At 45.1% G+C, this 20,052-nt stretch overlaps 1 protein-coding gene across 1 annotated transcript in view; it reads right to left on the reverse strand.

Annotated features, from left to right (window-relative positions):
• The window catches only part of Avl9 (AVL9 cell migration associated), a 31,501-nt gene that overhangs the window by 4,229 nt on the left and 7,220 nt on the right, over nt 1–20,052 (reverse strand). The window contains exons 2-15 of the mRNA XM_090332676.1: nt 18,659–18,779; nt 16,541–16,626; nt 15,215–15,286; nt 14,197–14,286; nt 12,845–12,911; nt 12,341–12,381; nt 11,591–11,629; nt 10,118–10,187; nt 8,468–8,994; nt 6,554–6,688; nt 5,133–5,352; nt 3,188–3,305; nt 1,428–1,481; nt 930–1,018 (exon numbers count right to left, since the gene is read on the reverse strand). Of these exons, the coding sequence (XP_090188802.1) occupies nt 930–1,018; nt 1,428–1,481; nt 3,188–3,305; nt 5,133–5,352; nt 6,554–6,688; nt 8,468–8,994; nt 10,118–10,187; nt 11,591–11,629; nt 12,341–12,381; nt 12,845–12,911; nt 14,197–14,286; nt 15,215–15,286; nt 16,541–16,626; nt 18,659–18,779 (1,729 nt within the window). The remainder of the gene's footprint in view (nt 1–929; nt 1,019–1,427; nt 1,482–3,187; nt 3,306–5,132; nt 5,353–6,553; nt 6,689–8,467; nt 8,995–10,117; nt 10,188–11,590; nt 11,630–12,340; nt 12,382–12,844; nt 12,912–14,196; nt 14,287–15,214; nt 15,287–16,540; nt 16,627–18,658; nt 18,780–20,052) is intronic.

Here is a 20,052-nt window from a genome sequence, read left to right on the forward strand (position 1 = left end):
CTTGAGAACAACAGGGACTCACCTGGATGCTCCTAAGCTTCTAGTTTTACAGTAATTCCCTCCCATGGAAATGTCTTCTAGAAAGCTGGAATTGTCTTGTGGCTCAACAGTGTAGAATCCACACAGCTGCAGCACATGCAACTGTATCCCTCCATCTCAGACCCTGTTGAACATCCACTTACACGCACAAAGGTGCTTATACACACTTAACTAATCGGCTTAGTGATTTAGTTTTTGGTATTACTGAGACTGAAACTCATGATTCATGTGTGGTAGGCAGATGCTCTACCTCTTGAGCCACGTTTTTGTGTTTTCTCATCTAGCGTCCTACACTTATGCACAGGCTAGCCTGGGATCATAAGCCTTTTGCCTCTGCCTCCTACAGAGCCGGGAGCTTTGCGTATGTCATCCCGAGCAGCTTGCTGGCTGAGATGAGGACCTTGCCAACATTGTTTGCCACAATCCTCTCAACCTCTGCCTCTTGGTTATAATAAGAGCCACCACACCCGACCCCTGGATTAATTTTAGTTCTTATTCTTCCCTCATCTTTCTGTGGGACCGATCCTCCCAATACTGGTCATGTTCACCTTCTCCTCTCCTATGCAGCCCTGGCCGTCCTGGAATCTGTGCCTCCCCATTTCCATCGCCCACATGCTGAAATTACGGTCACTCCCAGTCATTCATTTCCTTACTTCAGAGATAGTATCTCCTCATGCCCACTCTGCTGTGAGTCTTGGCTACACACAGGTGCCCTGGCAATGTGGGAAATGGGAAACGGAACTCATGTGGAATTTGTAGAATGTATTTTGTAGAATGTATTTGTAGAATAGTATTTTAAAATCCTGTGTTATTGTATGTTACACAGACCCCACCACTGTCAACACACTGAAGCCAGACCACAGATGGGGGGCCTCAGCCTGGCACCTTACCAACAGCCTTTCCCGTCTGCACAACGTTCCGGCTGGTCGTGACCACAACATTCCCAATTCTCTTGCCACGTTCACTGTTCTGAACAGAGCTGAGGGGAAAGGAGTGTGAGTGTGACTGACAAGTCTTGTGCATGCATATGCGCTTGCACGCACACATGCACACACACACGCACACACGCACACCATTGTGACTGTCCCAAACTAGCACCAAGAAGCTTAAGTTATTCAGCATCTATGAGCAAATTTATTAATTAAAGCATGCATAGCAAAGAACAGGGGTGAACCAACCATGAAGAGAGGCTGGACACTTGACCAAGTATCCACGACAGATGGACAGATGGGCAGATAGACTGGCTGGTTAACAGTACCTCACTGAACACCACAGCCCTCCCCACAGCAGCTTCAACTCTGTAGCATGCACTGCTGAGCTACCAGAGCATCAAGTTCTCAGGCAGAAAAGGTTCCTGTGAACAGCAGGCCATTTCCTCAGGTACTCACTGCGAGAATCTTAACTTCATGTCCGCCACGGAATACTGTCCCTGGAATGGGTGGCTGTAAAACAGAGCGTGAGCTTAGGCTCAGGAGCTTCACAATCCAGCCACAGGGGCACTGGGAATAGTGACCTGGCTGAGCAGGTGAGAAGTGCTCAAGGTGGGGCCAGAGTTGGCTGGGCAACACCTCTCTGCCCAGAGCTCTCTACCCAAGCTCATTGGAGCTCATTCCATCCTGTAAAACTGCATGTGTGCACTGAGTTGATGTGATAAAGCTGCGCACTGTTCTACTTCACTGAGTTTGGGCTGAGGCAGTTAGGGAGTCACTGATTTAAGGCCAGGGTCCCAGACATGTTATAAATGGGTGAAGATTCATCAGTGGATTAGCATAAACCTTGTGGTTAGAAAGAAAGGCAGCTCAAAATGTACCCTTTCAGCTGGGCACTGGTGGCTCATACCTGTAATCCTAGCTACTCAAGAGCTGAGATCTGAGGATTTTGATTCAAAGCTAGCCTGGACAGGAAAGTCTGTGAGACTCTTTTCTTCAATTAACCACTAGAAAACTAGAAGTGGAAAGACGGCTCCAAGTGATGAGTGCTAGCCTTGATCAAAAGAGCTCAGGAAATGTACCTAGGCCCTGAGTTCAGGCCCCATGACACAAATAAGTACCAGAGCAGTGCCTGGATGGCTGGCAAGGAACCCCTGCTTTCTAGTCAGCCCTCACGGGCCTGGCCCTCTCCAGGTGCCTTAGATTGCAGGCCTATGCACGAGGGAGACAACTTCCTTTCGTGTTGCTAGAATGACCTGTGCCATTCGGTGCTGTTTAATTTACATCCAGTTGGCAACATAGGCATCTCCTAAGGCCAGGTGTGGTAAAAGCGTGTGCACATGTGTATTGGGTGATCATTCTAGTGCCAGTCAGCCTTAAACATGAACATGAGCCAGGCACAGTAGCTTATGCCTGTAATCCTAGCTACTCAGGAGGCTGAGATCTGAGGATCAAGGTTCAAAGCCAGCCTGGGCACTAAAATCTGTGAGACTCTTATCTCCAATTAACTACTAGGAAACCAAAGTGGCAGTGCGGTTCAAGGGATAGTGTGGTAGCCTTGAGCTGAAGAGCTCAGGGACAAGGTCCAGGCCCAGAGTTCAAATCCCACAACCGACAAAAACAAAACAAAAAAACATGAATATGGCAGTCACTTCTGAGTCATATTTAAATCATAGTGAAGTTAGTGTAGGCTTGTAACAAATATTTTTATCTTTTAGAAATATGGGGGTCAGGAGTTTGGCCTAGTGGTAGAGTGCTTGCCTAGCATGCACAAAGACCTGGGTTTGGTTCCTCAGTACCACATACATAGAAAAAAGCTGGAAGTGGTGCTAAGGCTCAAGTGGTAGAGCTCTAGCCTTGAGAAAGTCCAAGGACAGTGCTCAGGCCCTGAGCTCAAGCCCAGGATGGACAAAAAAAGGAAAGAAATTTCTAGTATGTACACATTATTTTATTCATGCATGTATGTACACTGGACAGAAGCTGTGGGTCTTTTATGTAAGGACTGTGAACAAAAAGAGACCTCAGACTGTGCAACCTTCTTAACAACCCACAGAGGGCTCTTCTCAAATGGCTGTGTGATAGGTAGGGCTGGCACAGGGTACTCGGGGTACTGCCTCCGCCCACCCCCCACCACCAGAGGTGCCTAGCTGGGGATTGGGGTCGACCTCCATAAGCACAAGGAACTTTAGGTACATTTTCCCCGGCTTCCTGGCACCTACTTGGGGTTGATCTCGGCAAGGGCAGGGTGTCTGTTGCTGTTCCACACCCGGTAGTTATGTGTGTTTCTCCACGCAGTGACAAAGGTCGCCCCATAATCTGACAGCATCTTTTCATTATCTGTGGAGGAAATATTGGCCTGAGGGGAACAGTGCAGTTGCCAGGCACAGGCTGACAAGAAGAGACAGGTGAGGCTCTTGCCCTCAGTTTCAGTGCCTGCCACCTGTCACAACACCTGGGTCTGGCTGCAAAAATCCCTTTGGAAGTCAGTTTAATCACTCAGAATTTCACCTCCTAACTGATAATAGGATGCAGGCAGACATTTTTCAAGTTTCTTGAACTTCAAACTGTTTCCATGCTTGCCTTCTGTAATGAGCACTACATTACTTACTAGATAACATGTATTCATTAATGTCATTTTTTTCCCCCAAATGTAATACATTGGTTCTTTTACCCAATTTCTTTTTATTTGGACTTTATCACACCCTCTGGGACATCACTGGAGACTTTTCTAGCATTTCATTGTCCAAAGTACTTAAAATCACGAGGACTTCCATAGGTGACAACAGCTTTCACCTGTGGCAGTGCTATGGGTGCCACAGTAGATCTGGCAGACAAGTGCACGTCACATGCATAGTTTCCTTTTGTCTATTATTGTGTGCCTAGGTGGGCCCGGATCACACCATTCTCACCAGGGTTCTAGGGGATGATAGGCTGTACCACCATGCTTTCCTGTGTGGCTGGCTTTGAAGGTGAAACGCAAGTACCTCCCATTACTGGGAAAGGAACAGCAGGAGACAGTTTCACTGACTGTTCTTCAACTCCTTTCCCTACCTTGTTCAAGTATGTGGTCTTGAGCTGGACCCAAGTGCATTCTCTCACCAGATTGTGGGGTGGGGTGCAAGCTATGTAAACTCCCTGTGCCTCATTCTATCTTCTGCACAATGGGGTTGTTAGCCAGATGAGTGGTACACACCTGCAATCCCAGCTACTATAGGGAGGTAGCAATCAGAAAGACAGTGGTTCCAGGCTGGCCTACCCCAGTAAAAGAAGACTACGTCACAATGCTACTTCCAGCTTTCTGGCCTTTTCTGTTTACGTGGTACTGAGGAATGGAACCCAAGGCTTTATTCATGCTAGGTAAGTACTCTAATTCTAAGCCACATTCTCAGCCCCCGGAAAAGGTCCATTTGTTAAAATTTTTTTTAGGTTAGTTACTACTATTATTCAGTTCTTATAGCTCCCTGGAAAAGTAGCTTACAAAGGGAAGGGAAGTGATGGGACCTCCCTTTCAGACTGCTAAGTGACTGGCAGGGAGACTGACATCCAGGTGACACTGAGGGAGGATTAAGGAGTCCAGGGGGAGCACAATTCTGCTTGCTGAATATCTGCTAGTCTCCTGAGGTGGGGAAGCTTGGGCAAAGCTCTAGTGCTTCTTTCCAGATATTTCTATGGGGAGCCACCTTGATATTTCCTGGAAAGATTTCTTAGCAGATCAAGTAAGGAATGAGGCTTGTGGTGGGTTTCTCTGGAGGGCTTTACTGTGTGCATGGCCGAGAAGGCTGACAGGTGGCATGCCCTCTGTGGTGCCAAACTCCACAGCTTCACGAGAAAGGGCTCGGCACTTGTGTCTTGGATTTCTACTTAAAAGCTGGAAGGGGCAAGACCTGGACAACATGGTCAAAGGTCCCTACTTCGGTTAAAAAAAAAAAAAAAGACCATAAAACAAAGCCCCCACAATCTGTAAGCTGGTATTAGCCCAAGAAGAAAGCACTTGCCTTGTGTGTCCAAGGCCCTGGGGCCATCCCAGCCCACAGAAAGGCCAAAAAATAGATGCAAAGTAGGGGAAATGGGGGGCAGGGCTGCTCTGTGTACAGGGCAACCACAACATGCACTTCTGCATTTCTATTAGCCCAGGCAGGACAGGACCAGGAGAAGGTGCCTCACCTAGCTGCAGGGTGGCAGCCAGAAGGGCGTGAAGGTAGACTGCAAACTGGGCCCGGATCCACTCATCGCCACCCTCCCAGCCCGTGCCGTCCAGGAAGACGTCATCACGGTTCTCAGTGACATGCTTCACCAGGTGGTCTGCAAACCTCAGGTCTGCCGTGGTCGGGCTCAGCAGCTTCCTGAGCTCTGGGTCGTGAATCTGCACGAGGGCCTCCTCCACCTGCGGGAAGCAGGAACCAGGCACAAGTCAGAGCAGGCCCAGTCCCTTCTCACAGGAATGGTAACTAAGGCCAGCAAAGAAGGGGACAAGGACAGAACCACACTCGGGACACCAGCTCCTACACTCATATCTCTATTTAAAAAATGTTCATTTGGTTTGCAGGAAATACATGCATAAAAGCACCATTCTCAATTACAAACATGCGTGTTGGTTCTATTTTGGAAAGCAGGTATGTGTACAATAAAGATCTTTAACCACCTCACATGAACAACCTTAACGTTTCCTGTGAAATGGGTGGATTAGGGGGAACATTTTATTATGTAATATCTAATATACCATGAATCCATGTCAGCGGTAGCTGTGTCTGCTTTTACAGGGCTTGGAAATTGTACCCCACAGCTGTACTCTAGGACCACAAGTTTGGCAAATATCCATGAGCCCTCCTGCCAGCCTCCAAGCCAGAGGAGCTCTTGTTCTCCCACCCCCTCCTGGCCTGGAAAGGAAAGACATTGACCTCCTCCAAATCTGGATCATAATAAATAACCTGGAACCATCTCCCCAGAAAGCATGAACTTCCTGCCACAACCTAAACCTTAGCAAGGACTCTCTTTCTCTCTCTCCAGTACAGGGCTTATAGGTCTATGCTCTTTCTTAGCATATTTGCTCAGAGTCGAGGCTCTACCATTTGAGCCATGCCTCCAGTCCAGCATTTTGCTAGTTAACTGACATGGGATCTCTTGGGATTTTCTTCCCAGGCTGGCTTGGGACGTCCAGACATCAGGTGTCTGAGTAGCTAGTAGCATCACAGGCCTAGCTCTTGCTTTTTAAAGGATTCCTTCAATTGTAAAACGATTTGAACTTTTTGTGTAATGATAAGATGCCAAATATCTAGTCTTTACTTCTTTCTTACTTTTAGGCACATACTACATGGACTAGGAGGAAGGACTCACACAGGAAATGTGTTTTGGTGACTTGTGGCTGATGGGAGGCTGTGCTGGCTCACACATGTACTGGCTGTTTGCTCTCCTGGCACTGACTTGACCTCTGACCTCAGCCACCGCACGAGTACGCATGCCTATCTTCCGGGGTCTCATGCCACGTGTGAAGCTGAGGGTGCCCCTTACAGGGCTGTCACTGTGCTTTATTGAGGCAGCTGAGGAAGGGGCAGGGCCCATCAGTGCCAGAACACGACACAACCTACTTCCACCACGGCGTCGCTGAGGTGTTTCTGTTGTCGAAAAAGAATGTTAGTGGCTCCAGCAACGAATCCACGCACGGTGACGTCCGAGAGAAGGTGATGCTGCTGCAGAGCCATGTAAGGGAGGCACAGGTAACCCTGTAGGCAGAGTATGTGTTAGAGTAGAAAATAACACCGCCCAGCCTTCCCTGCTGACCCCTAAGAAAATGCTCTGGAGCGCAAGAGGGAGCGAGAGAGCATGTGCTATTGAGGAGGAGGCAGAGATCAGGAGGACCAGAGTTAGAGGCCAGCACAGGCAAAAAAACAGCAGGGTCAACACCATCAACAACAACAAAAACTTGGGCTTAGTGGGGTAGACCTGTCATCTCAGACAGACAGGAAAGTCGAAATAGGAGGATCATGGTCCTGGCCAACGTGGACATAAACGTGGGAATCTATTTGAAAAGTAAGTATGATAAAAGGGCTAGAGATATGGCTAACGTGGTATAGCTCCTGCCTAACAAGTACAGAGTCCTTTGGCTCAAACGCATTAAAGCCCAGTACGGCAATTTTTCTCACATATTCACCAAAATACCATTTTGAAGGTGGCAAAGCATCACAATATTTTATTTCCCTATTACAAAAAGTCAGCTAAAGGAGCCAACAGATTGCCAGCCTTGCACAAAAGGAGCTCAGAACAGTGCCCAGGCCTAGAGTTCAAGCCCTAGGACAGGCAAAAAAGAAGAGAAAGAAAGAAAAGGTAGATAAAGATATGCCAAGGCAATTTGCTACCAAGAGCTAAAGCAAAAATGAATGGCAGTAGTTGTGAGTTTTATCTCAAACAACACTGCCTTGGAAGTTATATATGAGTCCATAAACCTCAGAGGCACTGGAGTGTGCCCAAAACCCCATACCAACAACTAAAATACTACAGTTCACTTCCTGGGAGACTTTGGTAGAAACATACACCACAGAATATTTATCACACAGCCATAAGGCAAAATGGAATCATGTCATCTGCAGGAAAATGTATGGAACTAGAGAACACCATGTTGAGATCTGTCACATTCAAAAAGCCAAATAGGATATTTTCACTTATTTGTGGAAGCTGCACTTAAAAGACTTATATCCTTATAGACACATACATTCACATCTGTAACTGTATGCATATATATACACATACACACAGAGAACATGATCCTAACTCTGGGAATCTGGAGGAGGATGAAGAGGAGAGAGGAAGAAAAAAGGAAAGGTAAGTTGGAAATACAGCTCAACAACATTCAGCATCAAGCACACAACTCAACATTGTGCTAGGCAGGCTTGGTTGACAGGACATGAAATGGAATTTTTTTCTGTTCCATGTGCAAAAATAATTTGTAAATGACACTAAGACAGTTTTTCCTGGATAGAATAAACAACAAAAACAAAAAGGCCCCAAATTGTAGCTTCCAGAAAATGCTTTGTCTTTCACAGCTCCCTATGTCTAATGACGTTCCAACTTGATTTCCTGAGACACACAAGGATCTTGTTTAATGGGCTGCGTTGTTTGGGGCACATGGATGCCCTGCCTCCCTCCAGCTCCTGGCCAGTGTACCACTGTAACATTTTCTATACATTCACAAGTGCCATCAGGATTCTGGTGGTCTTTGATTTAACCTAAGTACTTACAAGGAGACCTGGCAGCTTGTGTCCTCATAGCTACCAAGGCCCTCAGCTCCTCAGGGCAACTCCTGCCTACTCTCCAGGCATAGGCAGTGCTGCCCCAGACATTTTCAAGAAAACTGTTCTTTAATGACTTACATAATTGTAACCCCTCTGTACATCTTTGTAGTAACAGTAAAAAATTGAAAGCACATGAAACACACACACACACACACACACACACGCAGAGACCTGATGGTCTGCAGCACGGAGCTACCCAGCTGCCCAGCCTACCTTGGTGAAGATGGCCAGAGGCATGCCATACTGGTCCTCCTCCAACCCTGAAATGAGCCCCGGCATCAGGACAGCCTGGCCAGTGTGGGCCTGGGGCTGGACAGTAATCGGGGGGCTGTCTGCAGGTACCGAGTCTTTGGGAAGCGAGTCTATGCGCTCAGGCCCTATTGGCCCCCTTTCTTTCAAGCCTGGGTCCTCTAGGATGCTGGGATCCAGTGTCTCCCAGTCACTTTCTGAAGACTCTGGAGACAGGCGGGAGGGGGGCTTCAAGTACTGCTGAGCAGCTTCCTGTCCTTTGCTCTCTGCTGGGAACAGAGGCATTTTAGAGGCGAGGGCTGCATCTCCTCTGTGGTGGCTGTCGCTCACCTCCATCTTCACAGTCCCCAAACTAGCACTGGAAGTTTCAGAAGCAGGCCCAGAAAGGGAGCCATCCACCAGGGGCCTACTCTCCTGCAGTCCTGCCTCTTCAGACACACTCTTCCGGGGTCTGTACTGAGAACAGTCGCCAAGTCCATGTTCGATCATGCCTAGAACATGCAGGAGTGGAAGCCCACATGGTTTATAACATGAAATAATACACAAGTACAGTGACCCCCATTTTATAACAGTTTCATGCAGCAGAAGCCTCTAAGTTTAAAGATTTTGAAAGCTGTAGGCCAGAAGTTTGGCCTAGTGGTAAAATGCTTGCCTAGCATGCACAAAGACCTGTGTTCGATTCCTCAGTACCACATACATAGAAAAAAAGCTAGAAGTGGTGCTGAGGCTCAAGTGGTAGAGCTCTAGCCTTGAGAAAACCCAAGAGGACAGTGCTCAGGCCCTGAGCTCAAGCCCAGGACTGGCAAAAAAAAAAAAAAAAAAAAAATTTTTTTTTGAAAGCTGGGCCTATGCCAGACACTGTGCACAAGCCTGGAATCGCTACTCAGAGGCTGAGATCTGGGGTATGCAGTTGAGTAGACGCCACCTCACCAATAATTAAGCACGATCATACACACTTGTCACTCCAGCTTTGGGAAGCATGCTTGTTGGGTACTGTGTGCATGCCTGCCATCCCCGCTTCCTGAAGGGGAACAGTGGGAAGACTGGTCCAGGCACAAGGCAAGACTCTGCTTTAGAAATAGCCAATGCTGGAAGCAGCAAGGCTCAAGGTGTAGAATGTTTGCCTAGTTCTAGCCCTAGTACCACCAATAAGATTAAGAAAACCAAAAGCTACTTGTCAACTCATTTAAAAAAAAGGAAAAAACAAAAAACAACTCTGAAAGTAATGAAAGAAAACCCAGAGAAAAAGAGAAAACCTATTCCCAAAAGAAATTACCACATAAAAATAAAAATGCTACCAGGTAGCTCACACCTGTAATCCTAGCTACTCAGGAGGCTAAGATCTGAGGACACCGTTCAAAGCCAGCCTGGGCATGAAAGTCCAAGTCTCTAATCTCCAACTGACCATCAGAAAACTGGAAATGGCACTGTGGCTCAATGTAGTAGGGCAGTAGCCTTGAGCTGAAGAGCTCAGGGACAGTGCCCAGGCCCAGACTTCAAGTACCATGATTGACCAAAAAAAAATAAAAAAAAAAAGAACATTAACCCCAACACCTCTGATCTTATTACAGCCCAGTGTAATGAAGAGTGCATGGGAAACCACGGTTCTCTTACCTGGGAAAAGGGATAAGACAGTCATCAGGGCCCCCACCAACTTGTTAACTGGAGAAATATAAAAAAGAACCTGAAATGAAGTCAACCAAAATTAATTAGAAAATCCATGAAGCCAGAATGCTACTAAAAGGGGCAGGGGTGGGGCTCTCTGCAGAAGGATTGTAGCTAACCAGTGCACAAGCAGTGACAGAAAACACCACTTAAACAACTACCACTTGATGCTAAAGTGACTGTGAAAGTGTCAGGCATCAGACACTTATTTGCAATGTGTTAGTTTTAGCCCTCACCCTCAGCAGCTATGAGGTGGGGCACCACCTGAACCAATGCACCAAACTGTGAATCATCATCAGCTGTTCACAGCCTTCCGCCATGACCCTAAGGAGCCAACAGGTACCTGAAGCGCATTCTTATTAAAATGTCTAATATGAAACAACTCCAGTGCAAATCTGGAGCCCCAATGTCATGGAGTACAAAAAGAAAGCAGGTGGGCAGTGGCAGAGTTCTCTGACACCGGCGGACTGGCAGTGCTGGGCTACTGCAGGGACCCAGTGAGCTTGAACAGAATGTGGAGAACATCACTTCATCTGCAGCTCAGCTTCCTACAGCACAGAGCACATCCACCCTTCTCAGTCTCTACAGCTGCTATTTTGACACAATGTAATTAACACACTGAAGGACATGGCCTGCTTAAGAAGTCTGGGAAATGCATGCAAAGACTCAGGGGCAAGACAGACCAGGAAACCAGTGCAGGCGTGGGCTAAGGCCCAAGGCCTGACAAGCTAAACCAAGTGGAGAATTCAAATCAAGGGTTTTGCCACTAGTTGGGACTGAGAAGCAAGAAGCAGATTAGTTTCTGTGCTACCAGGGAAATGAAGCCTCAGAGAAAGCTGGACAGAGTGCTGCACAGGAGAAAGGGAAAATTAGATGCTTAATGACTGATTTGCTGTGACCATCAAATCAGCCAAGCCTGAGGTCTGCATAGGCCCTGTCCTTCCTTTAAAGTCAAGTTAGAATAAACTTGGAGTTCTGTTATCTATACCCAAAATAATCCTGATGACAGTAAGTATCCAACATTCAAATACAGATGACAGTGGCACTTGGAACACGTGCTCCAGGTCACAGTTTCATAGGCAAAAAAACACCTATTTTATGACTAATTCCTATAAAAATTTTAATAAAAGGAAAACATTTCAATCTTCCATTCATTCCTTTATTTATTTATTTTTGGTCAGTTGTAGAGCTTGAATTCAGGGCCTGAACGCTGTTCCTGAGCTCTTTCACTCAAGGCTAGTATTCTGCCATTTTGAGCCATAGCACCACTTCTGGTTTTCTGGTGGAGAGTTGGAGATGAGACTCTCAGACTTTCCTGCCCAGGCTCGCTCTGAATCATGATCCTCAGATCTCAGCCTCTTGAGTTGCTAGAATTACAGGGAGAGCTACCAGCACCTAGCCCTTCATCGCTTTATAGCTTACCTTTTTCTCAAGAAGAATGAGTTTAAACAGGATTAAGACCTGAAGAAAGAGCAATGTATCAAAATTAGACACTCTAGACCTGTTTCTCCTTATATACAACCCTATGCCATGTAATATGAACTGGAATAAATCAAAACATGTTCTTCCCTGCTTTGATCTAAGCATAGCTGAAACTACAGACAACAGAAAAATTCCTATCCTGCTAGAATAGACAATTTTGTAGTCTTAAATGTCTGACAGTTCCAACTCTGTATGGTTCTAAGGCCAAGCACAGTCCTCAAAGATCTAAAATTATTATGTACTAAGCTGCATCTTATGTAGCACATTGCATTTGTCAGTAAAAGAAATGCAGTAAGAAAGGTGTCTCAGATAGGTGCAGTGACTCATACCTGTAAACCCCCAACAGGCAGAGATCCAGAGGATCAAGGTTTCAGGACAGTTCCAAGCAAAAAATTAGCAAGATCCCATCTCCACAAAGCAGCTGGGCATGGTGGTGTGCATCTGTCACCTCAGCTATATGGGAAGTTCAAAGAGGGGACTGCTGTCTGAGCCAGCCTGGACAAAAAAGTGAGCCCCTATCTTAAAAATAACTCCAGCAAAAAGAGCTGGAGGCATGGCCGAAGTAGGAGAACATTTGCCTACCAAGTATAAAGCCCTAATTTGAGAAACTCCAGTAGTAGCAAATATATGACCAACAATACCGAAGTCCCAGCAGCTCCATTTAGCACACCATACATTAAAGAATCATACCTTGTGTCGAAAATGAAGGACAAGATCTCGAGGAGACAGACCTGAAACAGTAATGCAAAGCTAACCTGTGACTGTGCTCTACAGTTTTTGTGAAAAGTTAATTAGAAAGCGAGAGTTAACAAAAGCAAATGGGAGCTTACAGTCAAATATTTGGACAGTAATTGTCAAAATACACACTTGCTCAGAAGCAGAGCTGTGCAACAGAGCTCTGGGCAGGGAGGAGAGGGGGATATTTAAAACAATCAGCTGAGTATGGAGATGGAGCCCTAGACATGTCAAGCCAACATCACTTTTTGAACTTTATTAATGCACATATGGATAGAAAAGCTGTGAACAATGCCATGAGTGCAAACACTGGCTAAGGCGCTGGCCAAGGAGGCAGCAGCAGCTATGAATTCTGACTGGACACGGAGGACTTGCAAACATCAAAAATGTTTATGCGCCATAGGACTGGATACACATAAGAGGCAGCTTCCCTTGTGACAAGTAGGAGGAGCGACTTACCAAGATACACTTGGGATCCTTCCAGCGAGGTCCCGCCCAAGGAGCTGTTCATGTGTTCATAGAGCTCCTAGGGGACATGGTTGTCAGAGCCCATCGTCACCCCACACACAGGATTGAAGGAAAAGGTTGGGCAGCCTATTCTGACAGATGCTAAGTTATCAAAGTCTCTAGAGAATCCTGCTAGTTTCTAGCATTCACTCTCTCTTCCATACAGAGCAGCCGCAGAAGAGAACCGCGCACAAAGTGTGGACATTACTAGGTCTTTCTTTCTCCTCTTTCCTGCCCTTTGCGTGCTCTCTCTCTCTCTCTCTCTCTCCCCCACCCTCTCTCTCTTCTCTTCCTCCTCCCTGCCCTCTCTCCACCTGGGGCTTGAACACAGGGCCTGGGCACTGTTCTTGGACTTTCTCAAGGCTAGAGCTCTACCACTTGAGCCACAGCACCACTTCTGGCTTTTTCTAGGTATGTGGTACCTAGGAATAGAACCTGGGCCTTCATGAATGCTAGATAAAGCACTCTACCACTAGGCCAAACTCCCAGCCCATTTTCTCCTCTTTGCATAGTCACCACATGGGAGGAAGAAGTTTAAGGTAAGTCCCTTTGCTCTCTACCCAATTTCTGACTATCTCATTCTTCCCAGTGTCCAGGAGACCTGTGATCTGTTCCAGCATTAACCCTGAGAAAGGCATTATCTATCTTCAATTAAACATGGATGTAGGGACTACAGCTTGCTTTATGAATGTACTGTGCAGTTAATTAATAAGCAAATTTACAGAAGTTATGCCATAGCAAATTGACCATTATCCATTCAGAGAAATATCTATGCAGTTACTTGCAATCATTATTCCCTAAAAAAGATAGTTTGGTGAGATATCATATACACTATGAAAAGATCCCTGATCCTTCAATGTTTTAATGGGGATGGATTTTCAAAGAATGTCTTTCGTACTTCCTTTTTTTTTTTTTTTTTTTGTGGGTCATGGGGCTTGAACTCAGCCTGGGCGCTGTCCCAGGTGGTAGCCAGGGGTACCACCCTACCCCTGGGCCTGGGTATTGTTGCTGAGCTCTTCAGCTCAAGGCTACCACCCTTCCCATGAGCCAAGTCCCACTTCTGTTTTCAAGAGGTTAATTGGAGATAAGAGTCTCACAGTCTTTAGTGCCATGGCTGGCTTTGAACCGTGATCCTCAGATCTCAGCCTCCAGAGTAGATAGGATTACAGGTGTGAGCCACCGGCCTAGCTTCAAAGCATGTCTTTCTTAAACTAATAAATGACAATTCTTCACAAACTACTGACAAGACTGGCTTATTTGTGACCCTGCCTTCAGATAGACACATTTACAGAGAGGTAGTTTACCTTTAGGATGGAAATCTGGGAAAAATCCTTTTCTTCAAAATACGCATGTGTAATGAGTTGAAGTTTTGCTTGGAGTAAGCCATAGAGAGGCTTAAAGAGAGAGAGAGAGAGAGATGCTGTCATGTTGATGGCAGAAAATAACCACAAATAAGCCTCCTTGCTTTACTCTGAGAGACCTATGCCTGACTCCATCCCCAGCCCATCTGCTTGTGGAGGTCAATGTGTGCACGACCGCACAGTGCTGCCCTCGTGATTGAGGCACTCAGCAGGGTACTGGGTACACAGCTCCCAGCACCTGATTTCATTCTGCATATAGTTCTCAGCCTTGTGGCAATGTTCACTCTCTCAGCAGGGCACAGGGTACACAGCTCCCAGCACACGATTTCCATTATCCTCATTCTGCACATAGTTCTCAGCCTTGTGGCAATGTTCACTCTTGGTAGCAGTTTGGGTCTTTCATCTCACTGAATGCTCACAATAAAGTTAAGTTCACTTTCTTGCTCTCTACAGAGGCTCTGTTTCTGTGTCCTGTACTGTGAAGTTTTTTGGTATACTTGAACAAAGCTATTTCCTTAGTATCAAAGCTATTGTACTTAGTATCCTCCTCCACGATTCCCATCTTTTATTTTAGCCTTCTTTTCTAATGTTTTCTCATGTGTATGTCCTTTATAAGATGCAGAGATCACTGAAAAAAATATTTAGGACATTTGTAATTATACTTCTTACTTATCCAAAGTCAGAAACAACATGAATGAATGAATGAAGGTGGCAATTGTCGGGTGTCAATTTCCTCCCCAACCGCCCTCTTCCTGCCTACCCCCCCTGCCAGTCTTCTACTGAGGAACAAATGAGCACACAAGTATGGAAACACAAAGGAAGTGGGAAGGCAAATGCTCAAGTAGTAAGCCCTAATTTCAACAAGTGGCTCTCATAAATCTCTTCTATAATCATGTCTCATCCTTAATAAGACATTACCATGAATGTGAACACATTTGCGCACAAGTTATGAGTCTCTTACCAGTTTGCTTAGAACACACACACTTTTCTGAACGGTCTCTCTGGTGATGTCAGCTTGCCTTACTTTCAAAGCCTATTATGAAAAATATGTCATTAACAGAAGTGTTTCACAGCACTATTCACAAAGTATTTCCAACAGGAAAATAGTAAACAAATAGAGGGAATTTCTTGCATCCTGTTAAATTTTTAAATTTCCTTACAGAGAATGTCAAAAAAAATTCCGGAATGCTGTCTGACCATGCTACTGGCTATAGTTTTCAGAACCTACTCTGGTTCTGGGAGCTGCCCAATGTGGGAATACTGTTATTTTACTTAAACTCTACTGAATTTAATTAACCTATGGAATTTTCCATTTAACAGCATCACTATGGTTTGGGTCCTGGTGCTAAAGGCCTGGTCACCAACCTACAGAGATACTGGAAGGTAACTGAACCTTTAGGGGGGTAGGGACTAGTGGGAGGTCTGCAGGGGTGCAGCCTAGCAGGAGAAAGTGATGTCAGTGGAGGTGGGGCCTAGGAGGAAGCAAGGTCAGTCGGGGGAGGACCTAGTAGGCAGAAGTGAGGTCAGTGAAGGTGGACCCTTGCAGGAACTCCTGGAAGGGTGCCTCTTCCCATCCATCTCTCTTATTCCTGCCCCTCATGAAGTGAGTAACTCCCTATGTTACGCACTCTACCACAATGCTCTGCCTCAACACAGGCCCAAAAGCAATGGGGTCTAATGACTCTGAAATCACTAAGTCAAAATAAACCTTTCCTTCTTATATGTTGGTTATCTTATAGTAAATAGAAAGCTAATAAATGTATCAAACACTAAAAACAAAATTCAAAGAACTATGAAACTTAACTACAGTACTTCAAAGACAATAGATAATCTGGTATCATGATCTGACAATGGTGTATATAAAACATACAACAGCATAATTACAGCTACTATTGCCAGTTTATAAAGACTCTGGTGGTAATAAACTGGTACTATTGGAGTTAACAGTTTTAAAAAGTGTTTATAAAGTCTAAGCATGTGGGAGATGACGAGGGCTGAAGTATGTTACCCTCATACACCCACACTCACATGAAGACAACACACTGAAACCTACTAAATTCTGCCTCAAAAGGGGAGTTAGGAGGGAGTTATGGGAGTCTCATCAAGGAAGAATGTGGGAATAGAGGGTGAACTTGCTCCACATTTCACTCATCACAGTGAGACCCCCTTGTACTGTTAATGTGTGATAACAAGCCTATAAAAACAATCATGAAACATCCAGGTATCACATGGAAGGTAGACTGTGTTTGAAGTTTGTCCTGTTGAGGCTGACCACAAACCATCGTACCTTGGCTTCAATTTGTCGATAGCAGGAGACACCATACACTGTGGTTCCACTTCCATTTCTGGGCGGCAAGTGAAAGAACACAGTATCTAAGAGACACATGAGAAATATAAGTCCCAAGGTAGATTACCTTATTTCTAAACACAAATCTTCAAAATGCAGTCACAATAACACAAAACAGTGAGACAGAAGGAGTTCATGTCAAACTTATTTCCAACTTTATGACTGCCTTCCCAGTATTCTACACAGTGCTTTACAGAGTACACACATCAGAAAATGCTCAGTATAGATAGAGATTGCTCTAGATTAAAAGCCAGAAGAGAACTAGTGGCTTATGTTTGTAATCCTAGTTATTCAAAAGCTGAAATGTGAGAATTGCAGTTCAAACCAGTTTGGACAGGTAAGTCCATGAGACTCATCACCAAAAAGCTAAAAGTAGAGTTTGGCTCAAGTGGTAGAGCACTAGCCTTGTGCAAAAACGATCAAGGACAGTGCCTAGGACCTGAGTTCGAGCCCAGAACCAAGACATACCAACAAAGAAAGCAAGAAACAAGTCATAAAAATCAATGACCAAGTCTGAATCTTGAATAGATCCAAGAAATCTGGGGAGCAACTGGGGAAATCTAAACAAAGACCAGGATGTGAGATGGAATTATAGAATTACTTTCAAATTGTTCAACAATGATGAGGAAATTGGAAGTTGTACTCAGGAGTGATCTTATTCGTAGGATATGTAAACTGAAGTATTTGGGGGACAGGAGTTTGGCCCAGCAGTAGAATCTTGCCTAGCATGTACAAAGCCCTGGGTTTGATTCCTTCGTTATCACATGCACAGAAAAAGCTCCAAGTGGTGCTGTGCTCAAGTAGTAGAGTGCTAGCCTTGAGAAAGCTCCAGGACAGTGCCCAGGCCCTGAGTCCAAGCCCCAGGCAAAGAAAAAATAAAAAAAAGAAATATTTAGAGATCAAGTGTCTATCACTGTTTGCAACAGACTTCAGACTTTAAAATACTAAGGAACCAGCATGGTGGTTCACGCCTGTAATACTAGCTACTCAGGAGGCTGAGATCTGAGGATTAAGGTTCAAAGCCAGCCCGGGCACAAAAGGACCTGAGACTCTTATCTCCAGTTAACCTCTAGAAAAATAGGAAGTAGGCTTAGCTCAAGGGAAGGGTGGTAGAGCTGAAGAGCTCAGGGACAATGCCCAGGCCCAGAGGTAGGGTGGTAGCATTGAGCTGAAGAGCTCAGGGACAGCGCCCAGGCTGAGTTCAAGCCCCATGACCTACCGAAAATAAATAAATAAATAAATAAATAAATAAATAAATAAAAAAAATAGTAAAGATAAACCTGTACAGATGGCCTAGGGGCATAGCTCAAGTGGTAGAGCACCTGCCTAGCAAGCAAATGCCCCTGAGTTCAAACCCTAATACTATCAAAACAAAAATACTACAACTGTACACAGAACACAAATATAAAGTTTGTAGAATATATGCTGTAAGTCTAATTTAACTTTTCCATATAATTGAAAACTTTTACAATAAAAAGCTAAAAAGAAAAGATTTCTGAGATTATAAATCCTGTATATAAACATATACATTTGATACTCTTAATAAGGAAATGACTAAATACTTTATCAGGAAAACAGACAATCAAACCAGGCTTAATCTGATATTTTGATAGAGCCTCCAATGCCACGGTAGAATGGTGCCATTCATTTCTAGAGTGATGGGAGATAAGGAAGAGGGGTTGAACAGCTCTCTATGCAAGCATGCAACGTAGTGGGGAGGGCACTGGGGCAGCAATGGCAGCAGCAGACCCCAGCTGTTCCTGGATAGGAAGCGGAGAATGAACCTAGCACTGGAGCCTCAAGTGTGTATGACTGGTGCATGTAAGTCATGGAGAGAAGCTCCCTGTATCCTGGCCAGTCACTTGCCTTGCCAAGTATCAACAGCCATGGCCCACGTAAGTCAGGTGGGCTCTGAAGTAGGTGATGAGTTATCTCCAAATAGTACACACTGATTTCCTAAGTCAGCATAGGCCTAAAGACTTTCATTTACCTTAGTTTTTAGAATCTTTAAGATGTCTTGGCGCATACTCATTGCTCGCGTGTGGTCGAGTCACATACCTTCCTGGTAGTTGTGGGCACCATCGGGTAGGGCAAGGAAAGGCAGGTACTTCCATTCTTCAGGTAGAGAGTGGCTGTCATGCCCATCTCCTGGAACCAGGGGTGGATAGGAGAACTCAACCTAAAATGGTAACACATGGTAATCAGGTGACTGGTCCAAGGGTGCATTTTATCCAGAGAGGTACCAATGCTTCTGACCCCCAGTAACTGCAGTGGGGAAAAGCCACATCTGTTGGTGTATTTGGATTATCTGCAAACCTATGTGCAGAAGAAAAAAAAAGGTGCAAAAGAGAAGATTTGCTGGGCTTCCCACCTTTTTGGTTTAGGGTCTCTAGTTAGAATTTAAATGCTGACGTTCACAAAATTATTTTAAGTGGAAATTATTTGGAGGTGTTAAAAATACTCCAAGACTCCTATGAGTAAAATTAAGACTATTCTAGGCTGACTTGAGCTCACAGCATTTAAAACATGGTTTCTTTGAGAAAATGTGTTCAGAATTTCAAACAGCCAACCTTTGGAACACAAACCATTCACAAACTGCAGTCTGCCTAGTACTGTGTGGATAGCAGTCTAGGATTCTTGTCTCTTGGTAGAGGTGCCAATTGTCAAGTTCAATGAAGATACAGAAACTTGTATGTGTATATACAAACACATCAATTTAAATGGCTACTTGGCATTATTTCCTTGTTTAGCCAATTATTAAAAGTTAAATTTTAGTTATCAGAATTATTCAAAGATATGGTATAATGAAAAGTAATATATTTGTTTTTTCCTGGTTCCTAGGATAAGACCCCTAAATACTTAGGCATTTTCTGGGTGCCAAGCATTAATTAGAGTCATTAAGGAATCTCCTGGAAGGGCCCCTTCGAAGCATCAGCATGGGACCAGTCACCAGGAAGACCACACCTTGATTAGAAAGGCGGCTTTTAGGCCCATCTCTGGACCTCTAGGGAGCAGAGAGGAGTTAGAGATTGAGGTTATTAGTGACTGTGGCTATATGATCTTTGAATCTCTTAACAGTGGTGTTCAGGGAGCTCCCAGGTTGTCCAGATCCCTGCTGAGAGTGGGCAAGCTTGTGCCCTTCTTCATACCATGCCTAATGCACATCTCCACTTGGCCAGCACCAAGTTGAAAGTCACAGGAACCCTGAATTTGTAGCTAGTCTACCAGGAATGCCAGGATCAAGGGCTACGGGACATGCAACTGGCAGATGAAGCAAGGGTAGGCTAGAAACTGAGCCCTTAAATCTGTGTAGTTTAAAGCCAACTTTGCATAGGCAATGTCAGAACTGGTCTGAATTGTTAGAATCGAAGATCAAACAAGGGGGCCAAAGATCAAACAAGTGTGGCCTAGTAGTAGAGTGCTCGCCTAGCATGCACAAAGCCCTGGGTTCG

The sequence above is a fragment of the Megascapheus bottae genome, chromosome 5, assembly GCF_031878675.1.
Source record: "Megascapheus bottae isolate mThoBot1 chromosome 5, mThoBot2.hap1, whole genome shotgun sequence".
Taxonomy (NCBI): domain Eukaryota; kingdom Metazoa; phylum Chordata; class Mammalia; order Rodentia; family Geomyidae; genus Megascapheus; species Megascapheus bottae.